At 39.1% G+C, this 12,001-nt stretch overlaps 1 protein-coding gene across 1 annotated transcript; it reads left to right on the top strand.

The window, feature by feature from the left end:
* The first annotated feature begins 10,823 nt into the window (after positions 1 to 10,823).
* OTUD6A (OTU deubiquitinase 6A) lies at positions 10,824 to 11,714 on the top strand. The gene has a single exon (XM_036411468.2). The coding sequence runs from the start codon at positions 10,824 to 10,826 to the stop codon at positions 11,712 to 11,714; it is 891 nt and encodes a 296-aa protein (XP_036267361.1).
* The last annotated feature ends 287 nt before the right edge of the window (positions 11,715 to 12,001 follow it).

Raw genomic sequence — 12,001 nt, forward strand, 5'->3', positions numbered from 1 at the left:
GAGGTAGAGAGGAGGGTAGACTTTAGTACAGAGCTGGAAAAGGCACATTTATTATAATAACTATGGTTTACAAACTACAGACAATAACGCTCAACATTTGCAAAGCTTGTTTTTCTACACTTCAGGCCACAAAAATAAACCCATGCAATGGGCCTTGACATTCAAAGGGGCAATCTTGATTTCAGCAAACAAGCAGACTTTATGTGACCATTACTATTGCTATTGAAGCCCAAAAGATGTCTATTTAGCTACACCCCTGGCAACTCAGCCAGGGGTGTAGCCAAATAGATACATGGAACCCAAGATGTACTTGAACTTCCAAACATGGAGCCTCTGATCTGTGACCATCACAAGACTTTCCCTGATAGCAGCTGAGGTTTGATACAGATGGCTAACATCTGTACAGTGCCAGGAGTGAACTCTAATGTACTAGTAAACTAGGGACTTTGGGTGATGATGATAAGTCTAAGTTCATCTATTGTGACAAATGTATCTATCACTCTGATCAGGATACTGATGGTGGGAGAGGCTGTTGCTGTGTGGAGGTAGGGGTATATGGAAACACTATGTACTTTCCATTCAATTTGCTGTGGACCTAAAACTGCTCTTAAAAATAAAGTCTAAGATACATGAAAAAAAATAAAACTAGACCATTTTCTTAAACCATACTAGTATACAAGAATAAAACTCAAAGTGGATTAAAGACTTTATTGCAAGACTCAAAACCATAAAACCCCCAGAAGAAAACATAGACAGTAAACTCTCTGACATCTTTTAGCAATACTTTTTCTGATACATCTCCTCAGCAAGGAAGACAAAAGAAAAATAAACATACATAAAACTAAAATAGCCCTAGCCAGTTTGGCTCAGTGGATAGAGCATTGGCCTGTGAACTCAAGGGTCCCGGATACAATTCTGGTCAAGGGCACGTGTCGGGGTTGTGGGCTGGATCCCACATGCAGGAGGCAGTCAACCAATGATTCTCTGTCATCATTGATGCTTCTATATCCCCCTCTCTCTCTTCCTGTCTGAAATCAATAAAATATATTATACAAACAAAAAACTAAAACATTTTTGCACAGCAAGGAAAACCATTAACAAAATGCAAAAACAACCTAGTGAATGGGAGAACATATTCGCCAATATACACTTGATAAGAGGTTATTATCCAAAATTTATACAGAACTCATACAACTCAACACCAAAAAAAAAAAAAAAAAAAAAATCCAGTTAAAAAAATAGGCAAAGGATCTAAATAACCATTTTTCCAAAAAGGACATATAGATGGCCAATAGACATATGAAAAGATGCTCAACATTAGTAATCATCAGAGAAATACAAATTAAAACTACAGTGAGGGGGGGAAAAAAACCTAAAATGAGATATCATCTCATACCTATCAGAATGGTGATCATCACTAAATCAACAAACAAGAAGTGCTGGTGAGGATGTGGAGAAAAGAGAACCTTTGTGCACTGTTTGTGGGAATGCAAAATGGTGCAGCCACTGTGAAAAATAGTATGGAGCATCCTCAAAAAATTAAAAATGAAACAGCCTTATGTACCATCAATTTCATTTCTGGGTATGTATTCAAAGAAACCCAAAACACTAATTTGAAAGAAAAATGCACCCCTGCATTCATTGCAGCATTTATTTATAATAGCCAAGATATGGAAGCAACCCAACCATCTATCAATAGACTAGTAGATTAAAAAAAAAAAAAAAAAAAAAGGCTGTGGTACACATACAGAATAGAATACTACTCTGTCGTAAAAAAGAATGAACTCCTGCTCTGGCAAGGTGACTTAGTTGGCTGGAGCACCATCCCATATACCAAAAGGTTGTGGGTTTGATTCCCGATCATGGCACATACCTCGGTTTCAGGTTCTATCACTGGTCAGGGTGTGAATGGGAGGAAACCAACAGATGTTTCTCACATCTACCCTGTTTCCCCGAAAATAAGACAGTGTCTTATATTAATTTTTGCTCCCAAAGATGTGCTAGGTCTTATTTTCAGGGGATGTCTTATTTTTCCATGAAGAAGAATACGTACACCTTTATTGTTAAATGAAAATAAAGGAAATTTATTACCTGTATACGGTACGGTAGTACGGTAGTTGTCAACACAAACCAGACAAACTGTGAATCCTACAGTATCAAGAATTTACTCATTTATTCAATGACAATCATGTCATCATCTTCTGGAACATCATCGTAACAATCCAATTCCTGAATTTCCTGGTGAATTTCTTGTGACTCCGTTTCTTTCAGAATCAGTGGACCAAATCTCTCATGGTTAGCAATAGCATTCTGAGACAGAGCCTAGGGGGGGCCTTATTTTCAGGGGGATGCCTTATATTTCACTCAGAAGGAAACCTGTAAGTAGGTCTTATTTTTGGAGGATGTCTTATTTTCGGGGAAACACAGTATATCTCACTCCCTTTCTCCCACTCTTCCTCTTTCTTTTTTTAAAACATATGTTTATTGATTTCAGAGAGGAAAGGAGAGGAAGAGAGAAAGAGAAATATCAATGATGAGAAAAAATCATTGATTGGCTGCCTCTTGCACGCCCCCCACCCGGGCACATGCCCTTGACCAGAATCAAACCTGGGACCCTTCAGTCCTCATGCTGACACTCTACCCACTGAACAAACTCGCTAGGGCTCCCTTCCTTTTTCTAAAAACATCCTCGGGTGAGGATTTTTAAAAAAAGAATGAAATCTTACCTTTTGCTACAGCATGGATGGACCTGGAAGGTATTAAGCTAAGTGAAATAAGCCAGTTACAGAAAGAAAATAGGATTTCACTTATATGTAGAATCTAAAGAATAAAGATAAATGAACAAACAAAATTGAAACAGACTCATAAATGCAGAAAACAGACTGATGGTTGCCAGAGGGAAGGGTATTTGGGGGACTGGGTTAAAAAAAAAAAAAAATGAAGGGATTAAGAAATACAAATTGGCTGAAACCGGTTTGGCTCAGTGGATAGAGCGTCGGCCTGCAGACTGAAAGGTCCCGGGTTCGATTCTGGTCTAGGGCACGTACCTTGGTTGTGGGCACATGCCCAGTAGGGGGTGTGCAGGAGGCAGCTAATCAATGTTTCTCTCTCATCGATGTTTCTGACTCTCTATCCCTCTCTCTTCCTCTCTGTAAAAAATCAATAAAATATATATATTTTTAAAAAGAAATACAAATTGGTAGTTACATGGGGATGTAAAGTACAGCATAGGGAATATAATGGAATTGTAATAACTATGTATGGTGCCAGGTGGGCACTGGACATATCGAGGGAAACAAGTTAGTCTAAGGCTAATTACATGGCAATCGGTTGCTAAAATATTTGCTGCTATTATTAGTGGAGAGAAATGGTGCACCTGCATGTAAGGTGTATATAGGAAATGAATGCAACATGATTATAGTAATGAGTCATTAGCAAACATTATAGCTTGTTCTTAATAATTATATCTAACAGGATATTGTTAAAAATTAAGTTATGAAATTTTTATCAAAACATTTCTTACATATCATTATATTAGCTGGGCCGCAAAAATATTCGTTGTGCGCCACATGTGGCCCACGCCCATGATTTTGACATGCTTGTTGTAAAGTATATGATTGTCTAACCACTATGCTGTACACCTGAAACTAATACAAAATAATATTAAATGTTAACTGTAATTCAAAAATAGAATTTGAAAAAAAAGAACCCCTGCCAAATGTAATCTATTAAAAATGTTTTTTAATTGAACAGAAACTCAGGGACCTATAAAACAACAACAGAGGATCTAATGTGATCGAAAAAGTATTCAAAGTGAAATATGGTAGCAATCATACTTGGGTAAAAACTACTGTTGGAATTTTAACCCTACTATTCTGACTTCGACCTTCACTTACTTGCTTTGTTCATCGCGCAATGGGCTTAGGGAGGATGAGTTCAAGTTCTGGGCAAGGTTACAGGCAGAACTTTCTTTTTCATTAAAGAGCCAGCCCTATGTACACTTAGTGGTTATCTCGATGCTGGCCTCAAAAACAATGCTGTTCTATCCAATTAAAAAAAATACACTTGGCATGGTATTGAGACTGTGAGTATATCTGGTCTCTGGCCTGCAAGGTCAGACAGCTAAGTTTATCTTCATCATTCTTCAAACAGGCTAAAGCAAACTAGAAAGCAACATTTTATCTAGGAAGAACAGCAGAAAATTCTAAACAATAGTTTGTTGTAGAATGGGGGTTTTCCTTCTCAGAACCTTTATTTTATTTTATTTTTTTAAATATATTTTTTATTGAATTTTTTACAGAGAGGAAGAGAGGAGGCATAGAGAGCTAGAAACATCAATGAGAGAGAATCATTGATCAGCTGCCTCCTGCACACCCCCTACCGGGGATGTGCCCACAACCAAGGTACATGCCCTTGCTCGGAATCGAACCCGGGACCTTTCAGTCCGCAGGCCGACGCTCTATCCACTGAGCCAAACCGGTCCCAGCCCTTCTCAGAACCTTTAAAAATAACTACCTGCCCCTAAAGCCTCGCAGTCGTTTGGAGTCTGCCTGCGTGTGGTGCTCTTGCGGCTGCCCTGGCCAGTTCAATAAATTCTTTGCCTGCTTTTTTTTTTTTTTAAATAAATTATCAGCCTCCGGTGGTCTTATTTTGAACACAGGGTTCAACCCCACAACACAAAGCCTGGCTCAGTGTGGTTCAGTGATTGAGGGTTGATCCATGAACCAGGAGGTCATGGATCAATTCCTGGCCAAGGCACATGCCTGGGTTTTGGGCTTGATCCCACGTAAGGGGTGTGTAGGAGGCAGCTGATTGACGTTTCCCTCTCATCATTGATGTTTCTCTTTCTCCCTCTCCCTTCCTCTCTGAAATCAATTTTTAAAAAATGAAAAAAAAAAAAAAAACTAATGAAGACAAGCCCTGGCTGGTGTGCTAAGTGGTTAGAGCTTCTGCCTGCACACTGGAGGGTCTCGGGTTCAATTCCAGTCAAAGGCACATACTGGAAAAATCAGGAAGGAAGTACATAATAAGCAAAACTATGGGGAAATACAATAGACTTTCTTTGTCCTATTGCATTTTGCATTGTCTGTTATGTTTGAAGGTTGAAGCAAACATTAGAAAAATAATGTGGTTCTGAATTCATATAGAGGACATTTAAGAGAACTGTATTGTGAAATGGGTGAGGGTAAAGGGGTGAAAAAGGAGATAAGGTTTTTATGCTTCACTCAAACTGGTAAAAGGGCAACGTAATAGATTTTAGCATGTGTGCTCCTGCCTGCACACACAGACACAAATGTACCAAGAATAATCATTAAAAAAGTTATACAGAAATACATTCTCACACACTACAGATAAATCATAATGGAATTCTAAAAAATGTTCAAGTAACCCAAAGGAAGGTAGGACAAAGAAACAGAAATTAACACAGAAAGAACAAACAGAAAACAAAAAAAATTAAATGGCAAACTTAAGCCCTAACATATTGATAATCACTTTAAAAGTAAAGTATCTTCTAGTATATACCAGTATGTCAATTAAAAAACAGAGACTGGCAGAGTAGATTTAAAAATATGACCCAATTAGAGGTAAAATCTCAAAATATAATGATGTTGGAAGTAAAAGGATAGAAATACACACACACACACACACACACACACACACACACACACAATGCAAACATTAATAAAGAAGAAGTAGTGGTTATATTTATATCAAATAAAGTATATGTTAGAGCAAAGAAAATTACTGGAGACAGAGAGGGGCATGGCATAATGATAAAAGGGTGAATTCACCAAAAATACAAAGTGATCCTAATTGCTGATTTGCAATAGAGGAGCAAAATACGTAAAGAAAAACCTGATAAAACTGAAAGAAGAAACAGAAAAAGTGAGAATTGCAGTTGGACACATCAATACTCTTCTGTTAACAATAAATAGAAGAATTGGACAGAAAAAATATAGACAAGTTAATAACACTATCAGCTATCAGGGGAATCTAAACAACATTTATAGAACACATCACCCAACCACAACAGTATAAACATTCTTTTCAAGTGGCCATGGAACATATGTCAAGATAGAATAGATTCTAGACCATAAACAAACCCCAATACATTTAAAGGAATTGAAATCAGATGGAGTGTATTCTACAACCACAAAGGAATCAAAGTAGAATTCAGTAACAGAAAGGTAGCAGGACAATCTGTTGGAAACGAAACACTTGGAAACCAATAATTCATTCACTTATCAATAATTCATGAGCCAAAGAATCTCAAAGAAATCTAAAAGTATATATTAAACAGAATGAGAACAAAAATACAATATATGAAAACATATGAGATACAGTCAAAGTAATAAGAAAAAGCAGATTCACGGCTCTGAATGCACACATTAGAAAAAGACGAAAAGTCTGAAATCAATCATCAAAGCTCCCACCTCAAGAACCAGAAGAGTGACCTACAACCAAAGCAGGCAGAAGAAAGAAAAACAGAGCAGAAATCAATGAAATTGAAAACAAAAAAGAAATAGGGAAAAATCAATTAAACAAGCTGGTTCCTTGAAAAGACCAATAAAATTGACAAATATATAACAAGACTGACAAAAACAAAAACAAACAAACAAACAAAAAACCAAACAAATAAAAAAGAAAAAACACAAATTACTAATATCAGGAATAAAGCAGGAAATATCACTACAAATCTTGCAGACATAAAACACTAATAATGCAATACTACAAACAACTCCACACACAAAAGGTTGACTACTTATATGAAATGAAAAAATTCTTCAAAAAACACAACCAAAATTTATTCATTATGAAATACAGTATGATTAGCCCTATAACTGACAAGGAAACCATTTTTAAAATATATTTTGATTACAAAGAGGAAGGGCAAGATACATAGAAACATCAATGATAAGAAAGAATTATTGATTGGCTGTCTCTTTTATGGCCCCGACTGAGGATTGGGCCCTCAACACAGGCATGTGACCTGACCAGAATGGAACCTCAACCTCCTGGTTCATAGGTCAACCCTGAATCACTGAGCTGAGCTGGCCAAGCAGGAAAACATTTTCTTATTTTAAAATTCCCCAAAATGGAATCTTTTGACCCAGGGGTTTTTATCAAACATTGAAAGAATTAATATTGGTTTTAAAATGTCTTTTCCAGAAAAACTAAAGAGGAGGGAATACTTCTAAATTCTTTTGATAACGCTAGAATTACCCTGATACCAAAACCAAACAAAAAAGTAACAAAAAAGAAAACTACAGACCAATGTCTGTCATTAATGTAGATTTAAAATACTAGCAAATAGAATATATCAATGTATAAAAAGAATTTTAAACCATGATCAAGTATAAGACTAGCTCAAATATTGACCATAAATCAATGTAATCCACCATATCGACCTGATAAATAAGAAAAATAAACAGTTCAATTGATGCAGAAAAAATGACAAAATTCAAGACCATTCATGTTAAAATCTCTCAGAAAAAATAGAAACAGAGGAGAACTTCCTCAACTTGATAAAGAGCACCTACAAAAAACCTATAACTATTATGATACTTAATGGTGAAACTGAAATGCTTTCCCCCAAGATCCAGAACGAAGCAAGGCTGCCTGTCCTCACCACTATTATTCAACATAGTGCTGAAAGTTAAAACCAATGTAATGAGGCAAAAAAGGGAAATAAAAGGATACAGATTGGAAAAGATAAAATAAAAATGTCTCTATTCATAGATAACATGATTCTCTAGGTATAAAATTCCAAAAAATCTACACACAAAATAGTATTTCCAGAAATAGTAAGTCAGTTGAACAAGGTCATCTAATGCATGATAATCATATAAAAGTCTACTGTATTTCTATATACTAGAAATTAAAAATATAATACTGTAATTAAAAATATAACACCATGAACAATACCTCAAAAATTGAAATGCTTACATGTAAATCTAACAAAATATAAGGCACATTTATATGCTGAAAATAATGAAACACTCAGGAAGTAACACAAGGAAAATCTAAATAAATGGTGATACATATCCAGGTGTCAATTCTCCCCAAATTGATACACGGCTTTAACACAATTCCTATGAAAATCACAGCAAGACTTTTTGATAGATATAAACAAGATTAGCCAGAAATTTATATAGAAAAGCAATTTGAAAAAGAAGAATACAATTGAAGGAAAGGGTCTACTTAATCTCAAGACTTATTACAAAGATATAGTAATTGAGACTGTATGGTGTTGGTGAAAGAATAGACACATAGATCAATGGAACAGAGCAGAGAATCCAGAAATAGACTCACACAAATATGCCGAACTAATTTTTTACAAAGGTACAAACCAATTCAATGAAAGAAGCATAGACTTTCCAACAAATGGTGCTGAAGCAATTGGACAACCGTAGGTTAAAAACTGAACTTTGACCTAAGCCTTACACAAAAATAAACTTTACATAAAAATACAGTAAGACAAAATGGATCACAGATTTGAATTTATAACATAATGCAAAACATTTTTTTCCTAAAAAACAGCACAAAATCTTTGGAATCTAACGTTAGAACAGGGATTTGCAACCAGTGTGCTGCAGGAGTTTCTAAAACATGCAATACCCAACTATTTAGTCAGGGGCACTGACCTCTTTTCCCTTAGATTGTCAAATAAAAAATGACAATAGCTAACACAACAATAGCTGTCCGGTATTATGAATCAAAGTTACACATATTTTTGTCAGATCGGCAAAATATATATTAATATGTTTTTGGTGGTTGCAGAATTTTAGCAATTAGTTTATGTGTACCATTAGATGAAAAAGACTGAAAATTGTTGGGTAACAGAAAGACATTTGCCATAATAAACTGAACCCATAGAAGGAAAAATGGATAAATTGGACTTCATCAAAGATTTAAAACTTTTACTCTGAGAAACATCAGGTAAAGAGATAAATGACAAGTCAGGGAGTGGGAGAAAATATTTGCAAACCACCTATCCAACAAAGAACTATTATCTAGCATATATATGTATATGTATATATATATATATATATATTAATCTCAAAACAACAGTAAAATGGGCAAATGACATAAGCATTTTACCCAAGAGGTTATGGCACAGAGGGTAAATGAACACATGCAAAGATGAACATCATTACCCACTAGGGAAATGCAAATTAAGACCACAGTGAGATGTCCCTACAGAATGGCTAAAATACAAAAAAAAAAAAGGAAATGATAATACCAAATGCTGGTAAGGATGCAGAGAAACTGTAATCCTCATACACAGCCAACTCTGGAAAATAAGTTTCTTAAAAAAGTACACATACACTTTATGGGCATTATGGGCAATTGCACTCTTGGACATTCTCTCCTAGAGAAACAAAGACTTATGGTCACATAAAAATCTATATATGGATGTTTATAGCAGATTTATTCATAATAACACCAAACTGGAAACAACCCAGATGTCCTTCAACAGGTGCATGGTTAAAGTACAGAACATCAATATCATAGAATACTATTTAGCAATAAAAAGAATGAAATATTAATATATACAACAACTTGGACAAATTTCCACTTTCTTCATTTGTCCCAAGGGGGAGATTGTCTCAAGGGCCTTCCATTTCGGGAATTCAAGATACAGATGATCAGGGTAGGACAGGATGAGAAGGTATTTGAAAGAGCTAGAGCTTTAAAATTTTTAATGTAAAAATTTTAGAACTTTTAGAGACTCAAGAACAAACATAAAGAAATGCTTCTTGGGAATTCAATAGAGCCCATTTTAGAAGGTGAGAAAGAAGTTTAGGGAAGGTACATTCAGTTGGTACAAACCAAGAGCTCTGCTAGTTGTAGTGAATGACTTTAAGGAGAGCGGTTGTGGCCTTTTTATTTTATTATTATTATTTTTTTTACTTTTTTTTATATATATATTTTATTGATTTTTGTACAGAGAGGAAGGGAGAGAGATAGCTAGAAACATCAATGAGAGAGAGTCATCGATCAGCTGCCTCTTGCACACCCCCTACTGGGGATATGCCCGCAACCAAGGTACATGCCCTTGACGGGAATCGAACCCGGGGCCCTTCAGTCCCCAAGCCGACGCTCTATCCACTGAGCCAAACTGGTCCCGGCGGTTGTGGCCTTTTTAAAGTGAGATGGGACAGGGTGGATTTGAGACCGAAAGTGAAAGGACTCTCTGTTTCCAGAAATGTAAGAAAATGCCTTTGTTCTAATACACAAACTTAATGGTTCGCTGGTCAAGAGACCTGAAAAATTGGAAAAAGCCACATTGCCTCCTGGACATTAGGAGTTACAGGAAGTCCCATGGCAGAGCACCTTCAGTTGTTGGTCTAATATTTGTTATGTAATTCTCAAACACGACAAATGTCTGCATTGTGTTTAAGCTTGGAAATAAAGTCGGGAGTAGGAGTCTATGAAAAAATTCTACAAGCCCAGTTGCTGCGTAAAACCCGCAAAGGCAGAATCCCGCACGAAACCTGCGAAGGTTGGATCTTACCGGCCTCGTTTCAAACCGAGCTCCGAAGCGGAAACACCTGTTGCTATGGTGTCTAATAGGGGCAGGTCTAGGGCCCCAACAGCCAATCCCAGTGCCAGCGTCTTGGGGGCGTGGCCATGTTGAGACAGTGGCCAATGGCAGAGAGGACAATGAATAGTGGGCGGGCAACCCGGGTCTTAAACGAACAGAGCAGCCCGCCACTGGAGACCGTTGGAGGTTGGACGGTTAGAGCCGTTGGACTGAACCTGAGCGGGTCCTCTCTCGGCACCAAACTTCGGTTCTCGCCGACCGAACGGTAACCACCATGGAAGATCTGCAGCTTGAGTATCAGCGGCTCAAACGTCGCCACCTCCGCGAGAGAAAAGAGCTGCAGGATCGCATCGTGGCCATGAAGAATTCGGTCCCGAAGAACGACAAGAAGAAACGAAAGCAGTTGCTCCTCGACGTGGCCCGCCTCGAGGCTGAAATGGAGCAGAAACATCAGCAGGAGCTGGAGATGTTCACAGAGCGTCCCCCTGCCGATAGCGACATCGATTCTGTCGCCGCGGGCCTGGCCAAGATGGATCTTGAGAACCAGCCTCCTTGCCTCTCGAGAGCCCAGCGAAGGCGCGAAAGAAGGGCGGCGCTCCAGAGAGAGCGCCAGAAAATGGCGGCCGCCGACGCCGAGGAGGTGGGGTACCTGGCCGCCTGTCGCCGCGATGAGGAGGAGAAGCTGGCGGTCATCCTGGGGGCCAGGAACCTGGAGCTGAAGGAGATCCCGGCCGACAGCCACTGCCTGTACCGCGCCATCCAAGACCAGCTGCCGTTCTCTGTGACCCTGGAGAGCCTGCGGAGCCGCACGGCCGCCTACATGAAGAAGCACGTCGACGACTTCCTGCCCTTCTTCAGCGACCCCGAAACCGGCGATGTCTACACCCGCGACGACTTCTTCAGCTACTGCGACCGCATCGTGCGCAGCGCTTCGTGGGGAGGCCAGCTCGAGCTGAGGGCCCTGTCGCACGTCCTGCAGCGCCCTATCGAGGTGATCCAGACGGAGTCGCCCGTCCTCCTCGTCGGGGAGGAGTACACCAAGAAGCCGCTCACCCTCGTCTACAGGCGCTACACGTCCAGCTTAGGCGGGGAGCACTACAGCTCGGTGAAGCCACTGGAAGCCGAAGCCGGCGCCGTGGGGGGCTTCTCCCCGCGGTTCCTGTAGGCCGTCGCCTATGCCGCTGCCGCCTGAGCCGCCGCCTGGTCTCCTCGGTAGGCTCTGTTGTTTCCTTTGCCTTGCTCTGGTTTTTCTGTTCTTGGTTTTATTCAAAATTGAACCGCTTTTCCCCCTGGTTGTTCTTCCTCCTCCCCCTTTTCCTCGGTGCCTCCTTCGCAGGGTGGGGAACAGGGACTCGGTACAGGGAACGGGGTCTGTATTGTACCGCTTGAGGGGCGTCCTGTTTGAAAGTTCCAACCACATCTTGCCCTTAAGGGGTTTTGCCTCCCTGGCCG

Source organism: Pipistrellus kuhlii, unplaced genomic scaffold, assembly GCF_014108245.1.
Source record: "Pipistrellus kuhlii isolate mPipKuh1 unplaced genomic scaffold, mPipKuh1.p scaffold_m20_p_40, whole genome shotgun sequence".
NCBI classification, from domain to species: domain Eukaryota; kingdom Metazoa; phylum Chordata; class Mammalia; order Chiroptera; family Vespertilionidae; genus Pipistrellus; species Pipistrellus kuhlii.

What these genes read in the sequence shown, in the direction of transcription:
- OTUD6A (XM_036411468.2), top strand. Translation starts at nt 10,824, where the DNA reads ATGGAAGATCTGCAGCTTGAGTATCAGCGGCTCAAACGTCGCCACCTC.